This window comes from Quercus suber, unplaced genomic scaffold, assembly GCF_002906115.3.
Source record: "Quercus suber isolate HL8 unplaced genomic scaffold, Cork oak 2.0 scaffold_70, whole genome shotgun sequence".
NCBI classification, from domain to species: domain Eukaryota; kingdom Viridiplantae; phylum Streptophyta; class Magnoliopsida; order Fagales; family Fagaceae; genus Quercus; species Quercus suber.
Window position 1 is genome coordinate 1,387,571 of NW_027069535.1, and position 17,665 is coordinate 1,405,235.

A 17,665-nucleotide genomic window follows, 5' to 3' on the forward strand; every position below is an offset into this window, starting at 1 on the left:
CGTTGAAAAACATGAGATAATAATAAAAAACGAGTCTACTTGTGCTAGTCCAATCCAACTTCTTCTATAATTGCTGCTGCCAGCTTCGATTATACGTGTCAAGACACTATTGGATGGTCACAAATATCATCCACACATGTCGGTCCAGAAAGTCCAAACCCCAGCCGAAACAACAAAAGGAAAAAGCCCCAGAGATGTCAACTTCACTAGTGTTAACGTTAAAAATCAAAAACCCCAATACTGACCGAGTCAACATATCTTGGACCAGCTCAGTAGTAGCTCTCTCCCTCTCTCTCTCTCTCACTCAGTAACTCGGTAAAGAAGGAAAAGAAAAAGTAAGGAAACCCCAAAGCATACCTTTCGTGACGGTGAAGCCACGACAAACCAATGTCGTACCACCACCCCATTACTCAAAAGACATCACCACCTGTCACACAATTGCGCTCTTCTTCAGCCACGTTATCCACTAAGCCTCAAAACGACAGCGTCTCTTCAATGCCAAACCGCAAACCCATAAAATATGTGAAGATTCTGAGAATAATTTTTTTTTAAAAAAAAACGTTAATTAAATTAGATTTTATATTTAACCCATACTTTTAGATATTTCAAATTGAACCCTATGTTTTGAAAAAAAATGAAAATTGTTATTATTTCCCAAAAACACAAGAGCCAAAAAAAAAAAAGGGTGAATGATTAAAGGACAGATTGGAATAAAATAAAAAAAGATATGAGGTCAAATATTATTTGCATTCGTGTAGAGTGTACAAAGAGACTAATATTTTTGTTAATATTGTTTGCATAAAATGATTGAGAGTTAAAAATTTTAATAAAAAATTATACAATGTGACTTGTAATGTTCGTATAAAATAGACTCAATGACCTTTTTTTTAATATGATTTAATCAAAATTGACATGAAAATAAAATTTAAATTCTCCATATAACTTTATAATGATCACTATTTACCATTAAATGGAGCCACAACATTTATAGAAATTTTTTTTTTCAAGTGAGAATCGATTCAAAATATTTTATTAAACGACAAAAAACCCTATGAGTTAAGCAAATTGAATCTCATAGCAAATATATTGATTAACTGTACACTTTATTTCTGTTTAAGCAATTTTTGTTAATGCTTTAATTGAAGCATTTTTTTTTTTTTAAATATAGGGTTCAATTTAAATTTTCATAAAATGCAGATTTAATTTAAAATCTTTTGGGGTCAAATTGTGATTTGCAAAACAACTAAAAAAAAAAAACGTTTTTAAAATGAGGTTTTATTTATAAGTTGTAACAATCCACAGGCATTGGCTAGTGGTAACCACCCCCGCATCTACCAGTCTTTCTTTGCATCGCTTCGCTGTTTCCTTTCTCTCTCTCTCTCTCTCCCTCTACCGTTCTTTACTTGGCATTTTGCTAGGGTTCCCAATTCTTCACAAAAATTGCAATTGGAACGAAAAAAAAATTTGCTATTCTCACGGGGGGGTGGTAGGAGGGTTATCTGTGCCACCGACAATTCTCGGGATGACGTATTACGAGGAAGATGGTGGTGAGGTTGTGCCGGAACTGAGGCTGAGAATTGGGGGCGTAGATAACAATGGGGTTGGGGGATACGTGAAATTGAGTGAAGGTCCGAGCGATTGCGAGGAGGAGCAGGCGATTGGTGTGGTTGCGGAGCCTTCGTCTCCGAGAACAGAAGGGTGTTTGTGGAAGTGGTTCAAGTTGGTTGTGCTTTGTATCTTCTTGGCGTTGTTGACTGCGGTTTTTATCAAATGGGTCGGGCCGTTTTTCATGGATAAGGTCGATTTTTCTTCTATAAAGTTGATTGCTTTTTGTGGTTATAGACTAATAGTCGTGTTAGACTTGAACAATTGGGTGTTTTGCGTAATGGGTTTTTGTTCAATTACCGTTTGGTTGGGTTGAATTAAAATTCATGGAAAAAAGTTACTTATTCACGGGCAATTTTTATTTATTTTATTATTTTTTCTGCTTTTATAATGTGTGTAAATGGCCAAGGATGAGTAATTATGTCTCTTTGGAATTTCGATTGTAGTTCTAATAAACACTTTATTACTTGAAAAGAAAGGGCGGGCATGATTGTTGAATTTCCTGGGAGATTTTTGTTTTTGTGTTTAGTATTTGCTTATAGGGTCTATTCGTTTGCTCCTGTAAGCCTTATTTATTTATTTATTTATAATAATAATAACAATAATTGAAATGTGATTTTAACAATGTCGACAGCTCTAGGATGGCTCTTTTATGGGGAACAGCTGCATATTGCTTTATAGGGGCAGCGAAAATTAATGTGTGGTAGTTAGTTTTGATAAAATAGTTCTTTACTTGTTGATTTTTGGTTTGTTTTTTGTTTTTGAATGGTGAAACTTGGCCATGTTGATGTCTAAATAAACCATGTGGCAATTATAATAAGCATTGAAGTATGCTCTATTAGATAGAGTTGGTTCCCTTTAAAATTGTTACTCTTCAATCCTCATGTATTTTTAATGGTTTCTCTGAGTTGTTAAAATTCACTATGGATACTTGAGGTGATGTACCAGCTTATTCGTTAAATGATACTGTTTATCGAAAGCAATTGATTCTTCAACACAAACTTTCAGGTTTATTTTAAACGGGATTGTGAGTTGTTGGTGATTAATATGCTGTCTTCCAAAGCAAACAAAATTAACCCAATTTCTGATAGATTGGGGTATCACTACTTTCTGATACCACCAGTTTGGTGAAAAAGTTTGCATGTGTATTGTGGAAATGCTTGCATTTGTATAAATTTTTTTGTATCTCTTACTACCTTAATAATGAGATAGTATTATGCAGGAGATTATTCCTATTCTAAATTGGGAAACATCAACATTCAGTACTCCTGTTCTGGCGGTTCTGGTTTTTGCTTCTTTGGCATTATTCCCCACCATGCTTTTTCCATCTTCGCCATCAATGTGGGTCGCAGGGATGACCTTTGGTTATGGCTATGGATTTTTGTTAATCTTTTCCGGGATGGCTGTTGGTGTATCACTTCCATATTTCGTTGGCTCTCTTTTCTATCATAAAATTCAGGTGTGTCTGTCTGCTGTTTTCATTATCTATTGCTAACCTACCTCTCTCTCTCTCTCTCTCTCTCTCTCTCTATGTGATTGTGAGTGTGTTTGTCCACATTTGAATGTGTGTGCGCGTGTGCGTGTGCATGTGAAATGCACATTTAATGTAATTCAACATTTGTTGATTCTAATGCAGGGGTGGTTAGAAAAGTATCCAAAGAGAGCTTCTATTCTAAGAGCAGCTGGTGAAGGAAATTGGTTCCATCAGTTTCGAGCTGTGGCATTAATCAGGATTTCTCCATTCCCTTATATCATATATAACTACTGTGCTGTGGCGACCAATGTGAAGTACGGCCCTTACATCATGGGATCTTTGGTGGGGATTGTGCCAGAAATTTTTGTTGCAATCTACACGTAAGAACTCTCTCTCTCTCTCTCTCTCTCTCTCTCTCTCTCTCTCTGTGAATTTTAATTTTAACTGGAACAACTAATAAAGAGGCCCAAATTAGGAGGGTAAAATTCTACATCAAATTAAACCTTTAAGTGGCACTTCTAAGAGAGAGAAAAAAAGGGGAGGGGGGGGGGGGATGTGACTCTAAAGTTTATTGAGTTAGATATTTCCAGGACTCATTAATCTTTTTAAGTGAGTTATACTTTACAATGGCTCATTATTAAATCTTTGGCTATTACTCCAAATCAATCAAGAGAGCTCTTAATTACACTTGGTTGCTTCTCCATGTTCATGAGGTCTGCTGAAGGCCTTATGGTAATGGTTTTGTTGAAAATGCCTTCTATAAGCTGTCATGCCAGATAACTAAGTAACAACCCTCATAAAAGTTACTTTGACAAGATCAATTGAGGTTGACAGTGGCAATGAGAATGAGCAAACTAACTGGAAACTAATCTTCAGTCCTTGAGAACTATGAATATGGCAAGACCTCCAAAGACTCTAGAGGTATATATGCCCCTGAAGACAATAGATTGAAGCTAGTTCTGATTGTAGCATGCTCAGGCTCTTTATTATTCTAAAATGCCTTGGAGAAACCCAATTACTTCATGTAGAAGTGGTTCCAAATGTGTGAGGCAAATTCATTATCTTATAGAATTTGGTACAACGTCTTCCAATCTTTGTGCGAAACTTGGACAGTTATAGTGGTGATGGGGCCTTGGGTTATGTTGAAAGGTGGTTTATGTATTCTTCTTTTATTTGATTTATGGTAAATCAAGTCCTGCAGAAGTTTCAGCTCTCAATAATTATTGTTGTGGTAACTACCTTTTGTTTGATGAAGGTTAAAAGAACTCTTTGCAATATCTTAGTTCATATGAGCCAAATCCAGGCTGTAGAATTTTCCTTATTTAAGGACCTGTTTGCTTGATCAAGGTAACTAAGAGTGTTCACTGTGTTAGTACCTTTCAGCTAGTTTAAGTATGCCTCTACTTTTAATGCTAGTGGATATTTTGTGTAGTTAAATACGGGAATTTCAATTTGTGAACAGTATAATTACTTGAGTTGGACAATTTCACCTGTTCATTTCTCCCTTCTACTCTTAAGCAAAAGGAGAGTTCAGAGTTCTGTCCGTGTCAACTGTCACTTGGCACATGGTTTACGCTTACCTATCAATTTGCAGGCTTTTGTCTACTAAAAGGCTAGTAGTGTGGCTGATTGGCGATTGCTCATTGCGCATGAATCAAATGTCAGGTCATCTATGTCAGTTTGCTTTGGCCTCATTGTCGACTAGTCACCTGTTGATTCTCTTGTTCATTCTACTGATTCCTTCTTGAGTAAGGGTGACTTTTGTCATTCCCATAGCTGCTCTAGCTGAAAGAACTCTCACTACTTTCCCCTTATGACAATCTATATTGCAATCACCTTGTAGCTTCTTAGTCATTTTAATCTTGTTCATAGTTTTAGGGTGGTCATAAGCAAAAATTACGACTTGTGTTTAATTAGAAAAAAATTCAAAAAGATTGAGGGTATTTGGTCAGCAAAAATATGTTTGATGTCAATTTTCCCCCATGTTCTTTTTTCTTGCCTGGAAGTTGGTTATTAACTTAATGGCTTCGCGGTTGGTTATATTTCTGTCATATTACAAATTTTCCGAATTACTTCTATTCTTCCCTCGTGTAGCTGTACAGATACTGATTGGAAAAGATGGGATTTAAATGGTGTATCTGTATTTGATAATCTCCTCAACTCATGGTCACTTTGTTTCATTTCAGTGGGTTGTTCATAAAGACTTTGGCAGATGAGCGACACTCCCTTTCAGCCCCACAGATTGTCTTCAACATTGTGGGCTTCTCTGCGACTGTGGCTACCACTATTTTGTTCACAATGTATGCAAAGAGGCAGCTCAAAGTATTGCAAAATGAAGACGAGCTATTATTGCAGTAAGCTTCTGGTTCTACTTCGGGGGGACACCAGCTTTCAGGAGCTAGCTCTGGGTTGCATGTGAAACATGGTGCATGACTGGATGAGGTTTTATTTATTTAAACGGCTTCATCCATAAGATAAAATGGTGCTGCTCTGTAAGCACTCTGGTAGGTGGCGACAGAGAGGAAGCCAAGACAAACACATCTAACATAACTGACATATATGTTAACACCATCATTTTTTTTGCTTAAAAAATTGTGTTCTCTCTCTCAAGATCTCTCATTTGTAAATGATTTAATAGTCTGCTTCAAAAGCAGTGAATGAACTTGGACAAGATTCTTGACTGTAAAAATTGAATGTAAACAGTGTTTGGATTATTGCAGTAAGATGCTTGACTGTAATCATTGACGTAGCATGTATATAATGTTCTATAGAAGTTGTTGGTGTTATTTATTAGTATCCCCCAAAATTTAAAAATTAAAACTTCTTGTTTTTCTTTTTAACCATTTTTTTTATATGCCTTTTTATTAGTTAGTTGGATCTCTTTAAATTTAAAAATAAAAAATTGACAGTTTTTGGGACACTTAACAATAATCCTCTATTGGAAGTGGACAACTAAGCATGCGTTTGGGAATAAATTATAAATTAAAATTATTTTACTATTCAGTTTATTTTTGCTATTGTAAGGATCAAATTTGAACTCCTAGCCCACTACGTGGATGGATTTAGGCCCAAAAAGTCCAAAATAATAAATTTATAGAAAATGAGTTGGAAAATTAGGTTTTAATTAATCCAATGAACACTAGAGTGTGTTCAGATGATAAAAGAACGAAAAGAAAAAGGTTAGTATTGAAGAAGAATCGTCCTCGACAAGATTTGAGGAAGTTTGTTCTTATGTATTATTCCCAAGTTTGATTACAAATTTGATTCCTTAATGTTACAGTGTTTTTCCCTTCAATTTTCGATCCCTTCTCCTTGTTGCCTCCTTTTTCTTTATATCATATTTCCTTCTCATTCCCACCTTACACGTGCATGCTAGAGGGTTAGTGTTAATACTTGTCTCATCAACCCTTCCCCCAAGTCACTATATAGTAGTTGTAAGACTGAAACAACACTGTTCAGGTATCACCTCCACATTAATGCGGCTAGAGAGTTCGCTGTAATGCATTTAATGTGGAGGTAGCAGCTTTCTCCTTAGATATTTTTGGGCACTTTCCTATCTGATACCTCTTCGATACTTATCAACTCCTACGAGACTTCTTAGTACATCACCTTGAGCGATAGACAATCCCTTCGGACCTCGGCATCAATTAGCCAAGGATGTTATTTATCATCGGCCCACCCTCTTGGGCCATTATGATCAAAGTTAACCTCTATTTACTAACACAGTCATTTCTAATAAAGATTTCTTCTCCTCGGACAACTCTTCGTCCTCAGATTAGGCCACAGACTCGTAACACGAACAACTGATAGACTCTTGGGCCCAATATCCCTACAATAGCCCCTTGAGATTCTTTCTGTATCCTCAAGAAGAAAAGAGGATTTTAATGTTACCAAATTTGCTCTGTGCTCATTCCGTCCCACCTCTGCTCACAAATACACCTCTTTAATTGCCCAAAATATGCTTCTGTCGCTTCGACTTACGAAACGCGCTCCTCATTAAATTTTTACGATCTTATGTCTCCCACGTTCTACGGTGTGATGCAAATCCAATGGTTATGAATTTTGTTGGGATTTGGGTGGGAACTTTCCTGCTTCATAGCTAATTCTTTGATATAAATATTAGTCAAATCAAACGCTCTCTTTACTTATAGCAATCACTTAGTTCTTAGCACACATACATTGAAACTACCATCTCTCTCACCTTATTCGTGCTTCTACAAATATTAAAAGCTCATTCGAGGACATAATCCTTATTCTTGTAAGTCTTCACAAACCTTCAAGCTTTATTTTTCCGCACACTTTTTTGCTGTTCGTACTATTCCTTTTCTTGTCTTCAATCTTTTCCTCTGAACCACTTTAGGTCTCTCTAAACCGTTCTAGAATGGGTAGATTTAAGTGTTTGGTAGATTCCGAGGAGGGATAAAAAATTTTAGTGCTCAATATAGGATTCCTCTAGGCGTAGGTATTAGGTATTGCAAAGAGGAAGAGTGGCATGTGAAAAAGGGAGGAGGGAGAAGTGGTGATCCCAATAATAGCCTTCATAGAAGGGGGGATGAAAATTCCCATGGGCCCTGTGACTAGGGATTATCTTAGGGCTCACAGGTTAACTCCCACCCAATACGCCCCAAACGTATTTAGGATTTTAGGATGTGTAAATGCCCTCAACGAAAAGATGGGTTTAGGGCTCATCCATCATGATGTCAACTGGGTTTATAACCTCCACCATCTGAAGGGACAAAGGTATTACCTAAAGTCTAGGTATCTCGAAATCAGACTTATTTAGTGCTTTCCAGAATCTAACAAAGGCCTGGGTAGGGATATTGGGCCCAGGAGTCCATCATTTGTTCGTGTTATGGGTCTATGGCCCAATCCGAGGATGAAGGGTTGTCCAAGGAGAAGAAATCTTTATTAGAAATGACTGTGTTAGTAAATAGAGATTAACTTTGATCATAATGGCCCAAGAAGGTGAGCCGAGGATAAATAACATCCTTGGCTGATTGATATCGAGGTCCGAAGGGGTTGTCTATCGCTCAAGTTGATATACCAAGAAGTCTCGTTGGAGTTGATAAGTATTGAAGAGGTATCAAACAAGAAAGTGCACAAAAATATCTAAGGAAAAAGCTGCTACCTTCGCATTAAATGCACTACAGCTAACTCTCTGGTCGCATTAATGTGGAAGTGATACATGAACAGTATTGTTTCAGCCTTACAACTACTATATGGTGACTTAGGGGAAGGGCTAATGAGATAAGTATCAACACCAACCCTTTAGCATGCACGTGTAACGTGGGAATGAGAATGAAAGATTATATAAAAGAAAAAGGAGGCAACAAGGAGAGGGGATTGGAAATTAAAGGGAAAAACACTGTAACATTAAGGAATCAAATTTGTAATCAAATTTGGGAATAATACATAAGAACAAACTTCCTCGGATCTTGTCGAGGACGATTCTTCTTCAATACTAACCTTTTTTTTTTTCTTTCTCTTATCATCTAAATCCACTCTAGTGTTTGTTGGATCAACTAAAACCCAGTTTTCCAACTCATTCTCTATAAATTTATTATTTTAGGCTTTTTGGGCCTAAGTCCATCCACATAGTGGGTTAAGAGTTCAAATCTGGTCATTACAACTATTATTTATGGATCTCACTGTACTTTTTGGCATTATTTATGGGTCACATTGTACTATGTTAACTAATATTTACCTTTATCTACAGTACTTTCAGCAATAATTTTTCATTTTCGGCAAAACAAGCGGTATTCAAACACAGCCGTGTGTGTTTGGATTTGGATGAAAATTATAAATTATTTTACTATTCAGCTTATTTTTGCTACTATTCATGAGTCCTATTGCACTTTTTAGTATTATTCATGGGTTCCATTGTACTGTTTCAACTAATTTTTACCTTTATCTACAGTATTTTCAACAATAAGTTTTCAGTTTTAACAAAATAAATAGTATCTAAACAGACCCAAATTAAATAAAGTTAAAACTTAGAAGATTGCGCAATTTGTAATTTAGCTTAATTTTTTTCATAGATTATCTCTTTAAAATCATCACGTTTATTTGCAAGGTTGCCGATTCGCATTGTCTCATTTACATGAGATGAGTCTTAACATTTACATGAGGTGAGTCTTCGTTTCTCAAAAAAAAAAAAAAACATGAGGTGAGTCTTAAGAGTAAATAGTAAATAATTTTATTGACAATACATACTTCCTTCCTTTTTTTTTCCCCGATCTTAAAAGTTAAAATGCATTACTTTTCCATGTCACCTGTTTGGCTTTACCTCAGTTTTAATTCATTGGGCAACAATTACCAATTCTTTTTTTTCTTTTTTTCTTTTTTTTAAGACAAACAACAATTACCAATTCTACGTGATGATTTTATTTATAATTAACTGAGACTATTGCGCTTTTATAAAATAGGTGCATTATCCATGAGGTTATTGTTTCTTAGCACAAGTACATCATCCATCATATTATGATTACAGATATTAACTGCCATTTGTCGAATCATGTTTTACTGGAAAAAGAACTCATTCGAAAATATTTTTGTGAATAAGGAAAACAACCAAGATAAAATAATGTTCTCAAAAAGATTTAAGTTGTCTGATATCCATAAATACAAGAGATAAACATAATAATCATGTCAGAATGGAGCTGAATGATAACAATTGTTATGATTGTAGCAGAATTAAAGTCACTTCTCTAAAGTTCTCTTCAACTCATAAGCGTTCATTAATATGTTGCATCCCTCCCCTCTTAAAGGACCTTTGTGCTTGGAACAAAACAATGTTTTTTGTGTGTGTTACACATTGTTAAGCTTTGTTCTAATAAATAATATTCTCTTTAACAAAATATTTTTCTTTGGTTGATAACATATCTATTTTGGGGGGATAGGCCCATTTCCTTACAAAGGGGATAAGGCAATCAGGTTCAAGGGCCCTCAGCTTAAGAATATGGCCACTTAATTGGGGAATATCTGCACAATAGCTCATGACCACGACCAATGTAATCCTTAGAGAATGAAAAAGATTGAAATGGTGTATGCAATTTGAGGCTGAGAAATTTGAGAGTAATACTTGACTGAACATCCCTTACAAGGGAGAGACTGTAGTAAAGGCGTATTTCTTGTACCATTCTAAATCAAATTGTAATCTTTGAGCTTCATTTGTAATGCTCATGAAAAAAACTATAATTTTAATGTATTGAGCTTAATTAATTTGTTTTCCCACTACATCTATCATCTTGATTTTGTGGTGTTTATTTAGTCTTATGTTTTGAAGAACTTACTTATTTTCTTAAAAATAGATATAAAACTATTTTAAACAAATATGTTAGCTTATAAACACAATAAATATTAGAGTAAGATTTCCCTTTAGTTCTTTTATACACTCGATAAAATTAAAATATGGGATTGAAAGTGATCATTTTAAGACATGTCATGTTTGTGTCACCTCCAATGCACAAGAGCATTGAAAGCAAGCCAAACCCTAAACATTGGAGGCAAGCCAAACCTAAACATTATTTTATTACCAATTTCAAAGAAAATAATGTAAATATATACTAATAGACATCTTTACCATATATACAAGTAACATGTGAACAAGCCTCATGTATTTTTTATTGCCTACCCAGCTGAATATCTACATTTGGGTTCTATTAAACTTGGCATATTCATCCAAAGTGTGTTACAATCTTACCTCATAAACCAAACTGAAAGGGGTGTCTAAAGACTTGTTGTTTGGTAGTTGAAGCATCCCTATGTGAACAAGTTTTTGGTAGGTTAAATTCATCCAAATCTATTATCTTTGAGTTGAAGCATTTCCACTCCATTGTAAAGATTGGATTGCTTAAAAACTTTGCTCCAAGTTATTGTCTCATTAACGAAATGTTGAAATTTAAAAACCAGATTCCCCATATAGATTATAAAAATGTCTAATTTCAGAAAGCTACAGAAAGAGACCCGGGCTTAATACCATAACAATTGCACATGACCAAAGATTCTGCATAAAGCAAGAGAGACTGTAAACAATCCACAACTACCGCACCATTGTGTACAGTGCTTGCTGATTACAATTAACCCATACTATTAATTTTGTGATTAATGTTTACCACGCGCTGTTAAATTTGTTAAGAAAAATTAATAGATGCTTTAAGAACATTGAGTTAGAAAATTTTTTAAAAAAAGAAAAAATGAGTTCTTTTTTAAAATTTTTTTTTTACATTTTTCATAAAATTAGTATCTAAATTTTCTTAAAATAATTTATTAACAATTCTCTTATCTTTAATAGGACCCAGATTTGTTTAGCACACAACTAATGATATTTAACTGGAGGGTGATATACACGCACCTTAATGTTGCGTGTACTTAGAGTTAGACTTGGCCAATGCACCATTTTGGAGCCATATTAAAGTGCTTCGCAGCAGTGTTTTTGCTTAAAAAAGTGCCTTGTGACGTTGATATTGGGAGCAGAGAAAATTAAAAAGAAAAATTCATAAATAGTGTTATGGGGTCACTGTTTGTGGACCACAAATGGAAACCTGGAAATGCCAACTGTTATGAACGTATTAAAAGCATTTCATAGACCAGCCAAACACGGCATAGAAACCTGGATGAGGACCTTCTGACAGTAAAGCCGCAATAAATCGGACGGTCATTAATAACTTAATGTTATTGGCTTCTGCTAGTGTACTTTTTTTGACCATTGATTCTTCTTATTCCCTTTAGTCAATGTAAACGGACAAAAGTTTGAAAGGGAAAATAGGGTTAAAACGGCCCAATTTTAAGACTAAATCAAACCTTTGAAAAAAAATATAAAAAGGAATAGCCCTTAACACAATTGGCCCTCAGGGCACAAAAGAGTCATAGACCCAGTCACCTAGATGATCCTGTCTGGGCAACCCTAAAATATATGGAAAACATGTAAATACTTTTGAGTAAGATTAGGAACATAGTATTTTTTACAATATTAATAATTTTTTTTAAGAAACAAACACACATGAGGGAGAAGTAAAAAGATTCTAACACGATGATCCTGTCTGTGTAACCCAATAACATATGGAAAACCATGTAAATACTTCTGAGTAAGATTAGGAACATAGTATTTTTTACAATATTTATAATTTTTTTTAAGAAACAAACACACATAAGAGAGAAGTAAAAAGATTCTAACACAAAAGCACATCACAAACCCTACTCAAAAGTCATAGTAACATTACTTTTTAACATGATTTGTTATGAGTAGAAATTTAGAATAAAAATACTTTTATTTGTCAAAAACTTTATAATTCAATTGGTTAACACATTCAAGTGTTTCTAAGGAAGACATTCAAGAATTAAATATCATCTCTCAAAACTGTCGAATTATTAATAAATAAATAAATAAACATCAATTTTATTTGGTTTTACCATCAACATTATTTTTGTAATACACTAATCATGACATATTATGTGTTAAAAATGTTGTTTTTTACTTAGTAAGAGTCTTGTAACTTAATTTATTGATATGCTTTAATGTTTTTAAGAGAGACATCTAAAGTTCAAATCCTCATTCCTCTAACTATTGAATTATAAAATAAATTTTTTAAAAAAATGATGTTTCATACTTATCTAATACTTTAATGTGATTAATTAAAAGATAACAACAGGCACCGTTTTATGAGAGTGACCTCATAAGCCTTGTTACATGCACCTTCCATAATCAAAGAGAAAACTGATAATCACTCTAAGTACATAAGCGAACAAAAACTATGTTGATTATTGACATTAAGCATAATTGCATAAATCAAAATTGAAAGTCTTATCCAACCAACTCAATCAAATGAGAGAAATTATGCTACTTTGATCAACATGTGTGGCAATTGAATTCGGCTTTCCAAGAAAGTTCTCAGTCATATCATCTTTACACAATTTGCTAATGATTTCCCACCGACAAAAAAACAAATGAGCGATTAGGTAAATGTATTTTTTTATGGGTGGTTGGAAATACAAGATTTAACTTAGATGTGGGGGAAAAAAATTTCATAGCAGTTATGGCTATGTCAGATCCTTTTCCAAATCATAAATTGGAAGAAATTTAACTCTTTTTTTTCTTCATGTAGTTAGAGTAGAGCTTTAGAAAAGTTTTGGAAAAAAAAAAAATTTGTGACGTATCATCTGCTGAAATTAAAAAACAATAGATAAAACAACGAGAGTCACGATCGAAACGGATAGAAACTAGAAAGAAAGTCCAAAGCCAAAAAGCAAACAAAGCAAAGCGAAAGCCCCCTCTCTTAGTCAAACAGTACAGAGACAAAGAAGGCAAAAGCTTCTCTTCCTCTTCTTTTTTTTTTTTTTTTTTTTTTTTTTTCGTTCTTTTTTTTCTTTTTAATTACTACTTTGTCTTTATGTGTTCTGGGTGGTAGAGTAGTAAATAGTTGATAGTGATGGTGGTCTTGTGGGTGGTGGCTGATTATGGCAGTGGTAGCGAGGTTGGTGGGAGAGAGTAAATGCTGGGTTTGAGTAAACAAAAGGGCCTACACGGTGCTTATGAGATACTAGAAAGAGAAAGAGCAAGACAGGTTGGGTTTCATATTTGATGCATATGAATCACTGTTAAAAAGAAAGTTTTTGAAACAAAAGAGAGAGAGAGAGAGAGAGAGAGAGAGTGTGTGTGTGTAAGAGATTCACATGCACGTGGTTCAGCTTCTGTTGATGGCAACTGCTAATACATGGTTTTTTTTTTTTATAAAAGCAGTTAAGTATTAAATTTGGCTCACTCACTCTCACCTGCTTTCTTTCCAGCCAAGACAGTCACTATTTCACCATTTTCATTACAATCACTCCCATGCCTGCCTGCCTGCCTGCCTGCCCTCCATTCATTCTCTCTCTTTCTCTTTGCAAGCCTAGATTTTTGGTACTTTTATTTGATTTGATGCAAACCCAGAACACAAAAAGTCCCAGATCTCTGTTGTTCAGGCTAGACTGAGAGAACCCAGAAGCAAAAGAAGAAGATATTTCAATAGGTACTTGCATTTATATTTTCTGTTTGAATTAATGCGTTTAGATTGTCAGAGTACTTTCCTTTTCAATTCCAGTGAGAAAAAAAAAAAAGTATTTTTTTGTTGTATTTTTTCATTCTGGAAAAGAAGTGTTACATTCAAAGCACAGTAGCTAGAAAGCTCGGATCTTCTGTCAATTGGATCCAACTACCATAATGCCAAACGGATAGACACTCTGACCAGCACAGTGTTGCGAGCATGAGAAGACTTTATCAATTTCGTCTTTCTCATGCTCTTTTATGCTTTCTTTCCTGCTTTATTGGGATTGCTACAGTGTCACCAGCAACTGAGAAGGAGATTTTGCTTCAATTCAAGGGAAATATCACCAGTGATCCGAAGAGTAGCTTAAATTCATGGGTTTTGAGTGCTGACCCTTGCCAAGATTACAGTGGTGTGTTCTGTAACTCGGCTGGATTTGTAGAAAGGATTCTTTTGTGGAACACTAGTCTTGGTGGGGTGTTGTCACCGGCCTTGTCAGGTTTGAAATATTTGAGGATTTTGACATTGTTTGGGAATCGGTTTTCAGGCAATATCCCACAAGATTATGCTAACATTAAGACATTGTGGAAGATCAATGTGAGTTCTAATGCATTATCCGGGTCAATCCCAGAGTTTATTGGTGATTTACCGAGCATTCGGTTTCTAGATTTGTCAAAGAATGGTTTTTCCGGGGAGATACCATCAGCTTTATTCAAGTATTGTTATAAAACCAAGTATGTTGCTCTGTCTAGTAACAAGCTTTCTGGCTCGATTCCTGTATCAATTTTGAATTGCAGGAACCTTGCAGGGTTTGATTTCTCTTTTAATAATCTTAGTGGTGGCATTCCTTCGGGGGTTTGTGGTATTCCTATGTTAGAGTATCTGATTTTAAGAAGCAATGTGCTATCAGGAAGTGTTCAAGAGGAGATTTCAGCATGCCAGAGCTTGAAAGTTTTGGACCTTGCTAGCAATTTGTTTACAGGGCTGGCACCATTTGGGGTTCTTGGATCCAAAAATATTTCTTTGTTCAATGTATCCTATAATGGGTTTCATGGGGAGATTCCTGAGATAGCCTGTAGTCAGAGCATGGAGTTTTTTGATGCTTCAGGCAATAATTTGGATGGGGAAATTCCACTTAGCATTACAAATTGTACAAGTCTCCAGGTTTTGGACTTGGGGTTTAACAGGCTGAATGGGAGTATCCCAGTAGGGATTGGAAATATGGAGAATCTACATGTGGTTCGATTGGGTAATAATTCAATCGGTGGGACTATTCCAAAGGAGTTGGGAAGCATAGAGCTGCTTCTCATTCTGGATTTGCACAATCTCCACCTTGTTGGCCATATTCCTGATGATATAAGCAACTGCAGGTTTCTTCGTGAGCTGTGAGTTCAATCACCTTTTTAAATTATTCTACACTCCAATCAAACTTCTTTTATTCAAAACTGAAGAAATTCTAATTTGTTGATGCAGGGATGTTTCTGGTAATGCCTTAGAGGGAGAAATTCCTGATACCCTTTACAACATAACTTCCTTAGAAGTTCTTGACTTGCATCAAAACCGGCTCAATGGAAGCATTCCTCCGAGCCTAGGGAACATTTTAAAAATCCAATTTCTGGATTTGTCAAAGAATTCACTTTCTGGGCCCATCCCCCCTTCTCTTGGAAATCTGACGAATTTAACACTTTTAAACGTCTCCTACAACAAGCTCTCTGGCACCATTCCTCCATCCATACAGCATTTTGGTCCATATGCATTTTTTAACAATCCCCTACTCTGTGGCGCCCCTTTGGACACACCTTGCTCAGCAAACGGCAACGGTACAAGTTCTACACGAAGGAAAACCAAGGAGCTGAGTAATTCTGTCATTGTCGCAATTGTTGCTGCTGCAGTGATCTTTGCTGGTGTTTGTGTGGTATACATCATGAACATCAGGGCTAGCAGAAGGAAAAAAGTTGATGAAACAATGGTTGTTGAGAGCACACCACTAGGTTCCACGGAATCAAATGTTATAATTGGGAAGCTGGTTCTCTTCAGCAAAAGTTTGCCATCCAAGTATGAAGATTGGGAAGCTGGCACCAAAGCTTTGCTTGACAAGGAGTGTCTGATTGGTGGTGGGTCCATTGGTTCAGTCTACAGGACTAACTTTGAAGGCGGGATCTCAATTGCAGTGAAGAAGCTTGAGACCCTGGGAAGGATCAGAAGCCAAGATGAATTTGAGCAAGAAATTGGACGCCTAGGCAACCTTCAACACCCAAATCTGGTTGCTTTTCAGGGTTACTACTGGTCCTCAACAATGCAGTTGGTTCTATCTGAATTTGTCACAAATGGGAATCTGTATGATAATCTACATGTACTTAATTATGAAGGCACCAGCTCTGGTGGCAGCAATTATGCGTTGTTTTGGTCTAGGAGGTTTTACATTGCTCTTGGAACAGCGAGGGCCCTAGCTTACCTTCATCATGACTGTCGGCCTCCAATTCTTCATCTCAACATCAAATCAACAAACATACTCTTAGATGAGAAGTATGAGGCTAAGCTGTCAGATTATGGGTTGGGGAAACTGCTTCCCATTTTGGATAATTATGGTTTAACTAAATTCCACACTGCAGTTGGGTATGTTGCGCCAGAGTTAGCTCAAAGTTTGAGACTGAGTGAGAAATGTGATGTTTATAGCTTTGGAGTTATCCTTTTAGAGTTGGTTACAGGGAGGAAACCAGTAGAGAGTCCAAGAGCAAATGAGGTGGTTGTCTTGTGTGAATATGTTCGGGAGTTGTTGGAAAGTGGCTCCGCTTCAGATTGCTTTGATAGAAGTTTGCGAGGTTTTGCAGAGAATGAGCTTATTCAGGTTATGAAGTTGGGGCTCATTTGTACATCTGAGGTTCCTTCAAGGAGACCAAGCATGGCAGAGGTTGTTCAGGTTCTCGAGTCTATCAGAAATGGATTGGGGTAATATGATTATGTATACATTACAGGATTTATTGGACAGCCTCCAAGTTAGATTAGCAGTATATTTTTGGAGCAGAGATCAAAGCAAGTAGTCTAGCTGCAAAGGGGACATTGTTTAGTTGTGCAGAGGGGACAAAAGAGTGGCTTATTTGACATATATAAGAAATAGAAATTGATTCTTTTGTATTTGTTCTCCAGTTACCATCATCAATTGTTCATGACTTTCAATTTTTTGCAATAAAATCATTCGTTTATTGTATCTCATTTGCAGATCAATACTAAACATTTCTCCCAATTTTTAATCTTCTCTTTAGTGCATGTGCCTGGGAATTAGCCTCTCAAAAAAAAATTTGGGGGTAAGGTTACCTACCATAACCTCTCTCATACCCCATAAAATCTTTATACATTGGATACGAACTATTTTTTCCCCTTCAGTGCACTTTTCCCCTTCAGTGCATGTGCGCACGTGCGCACACACTGATGGACACACCTGAGTGGGATGGTAGGTAGATTAGCTACTAAGATCAAGTAAGAAAAAAAGGAAATGTGAAGAAAAGAAATTTAGGAAAGCTGAGACAAGCAGCAGCAGCTAGCAAGCTCCTTATATGCTGCAGCT

The 17,665-nt window shown here is 35.9% G+C and overlaps 2 protein-coding genes across 3 annotated transcripts; both read left to right on the forward strand.

Annotated features, from left to right (window-relative positions):
- Nucleotides 1–1,295: 1,295 nt before the first annotated feature.
- Nucleotides 1,296–5,865, forward strand: LOC112029565 (uncharacterized). Of its 2 annotated transcripts, XM_065773182.1 has the most exons (5): nt 1,296–1,798; nt 2,828–3,064; nt 3,242–3,459; nt 4,674–4,827; nt 5,266–5,362. In XM_065773182.1, the coding sequence occupies exons 1-4, from the start codon at nt 1,523–1,525 to the stop codon at nt 4,825–4,827; spliced, it is 885 nt and encodes a 294-aa protein (XP_065629254.1). In that variant the 5' UTR covers nt 1,296–1,522; the 3' UTR covers nt 5,266–5,362. The 2 variants fall into 2 exon arrangements, with proteins under 2 accessions (XP_065629254.1, XP_023918019.2); XM_024062251.2 differs by lacking the exon at nt 4,674–4,827 and having other exon boundaries at nt 1,298–1,798; nt 5,266–5,865.
- A 7,200-nt stretch (nt 5,866–13,065) lies between these two features.
- Nucleotides 13,066–17,351, forward strand: LOC112029566 (probable LRR receptor-like serine/threonine-protein kinase At1g12460). The gene is made up of 2 exons (XM_024062252.2): nt 13,066–15,485; nt 15,574–17,351. Exons 1-2 carry the CDS (start codon nt 14,320–14,322, stop codon nt 17,051–17,053), a joined length of 2,646 nt encoding a protein of 881 aa, XP_023918020.1. The 5' UTR covers nt 13,066–14,319; the 3' UTR covers nt 17,054–17,351.
- Nucleotides 17,352–17,665: the final 314 nt, after the last annotated feature.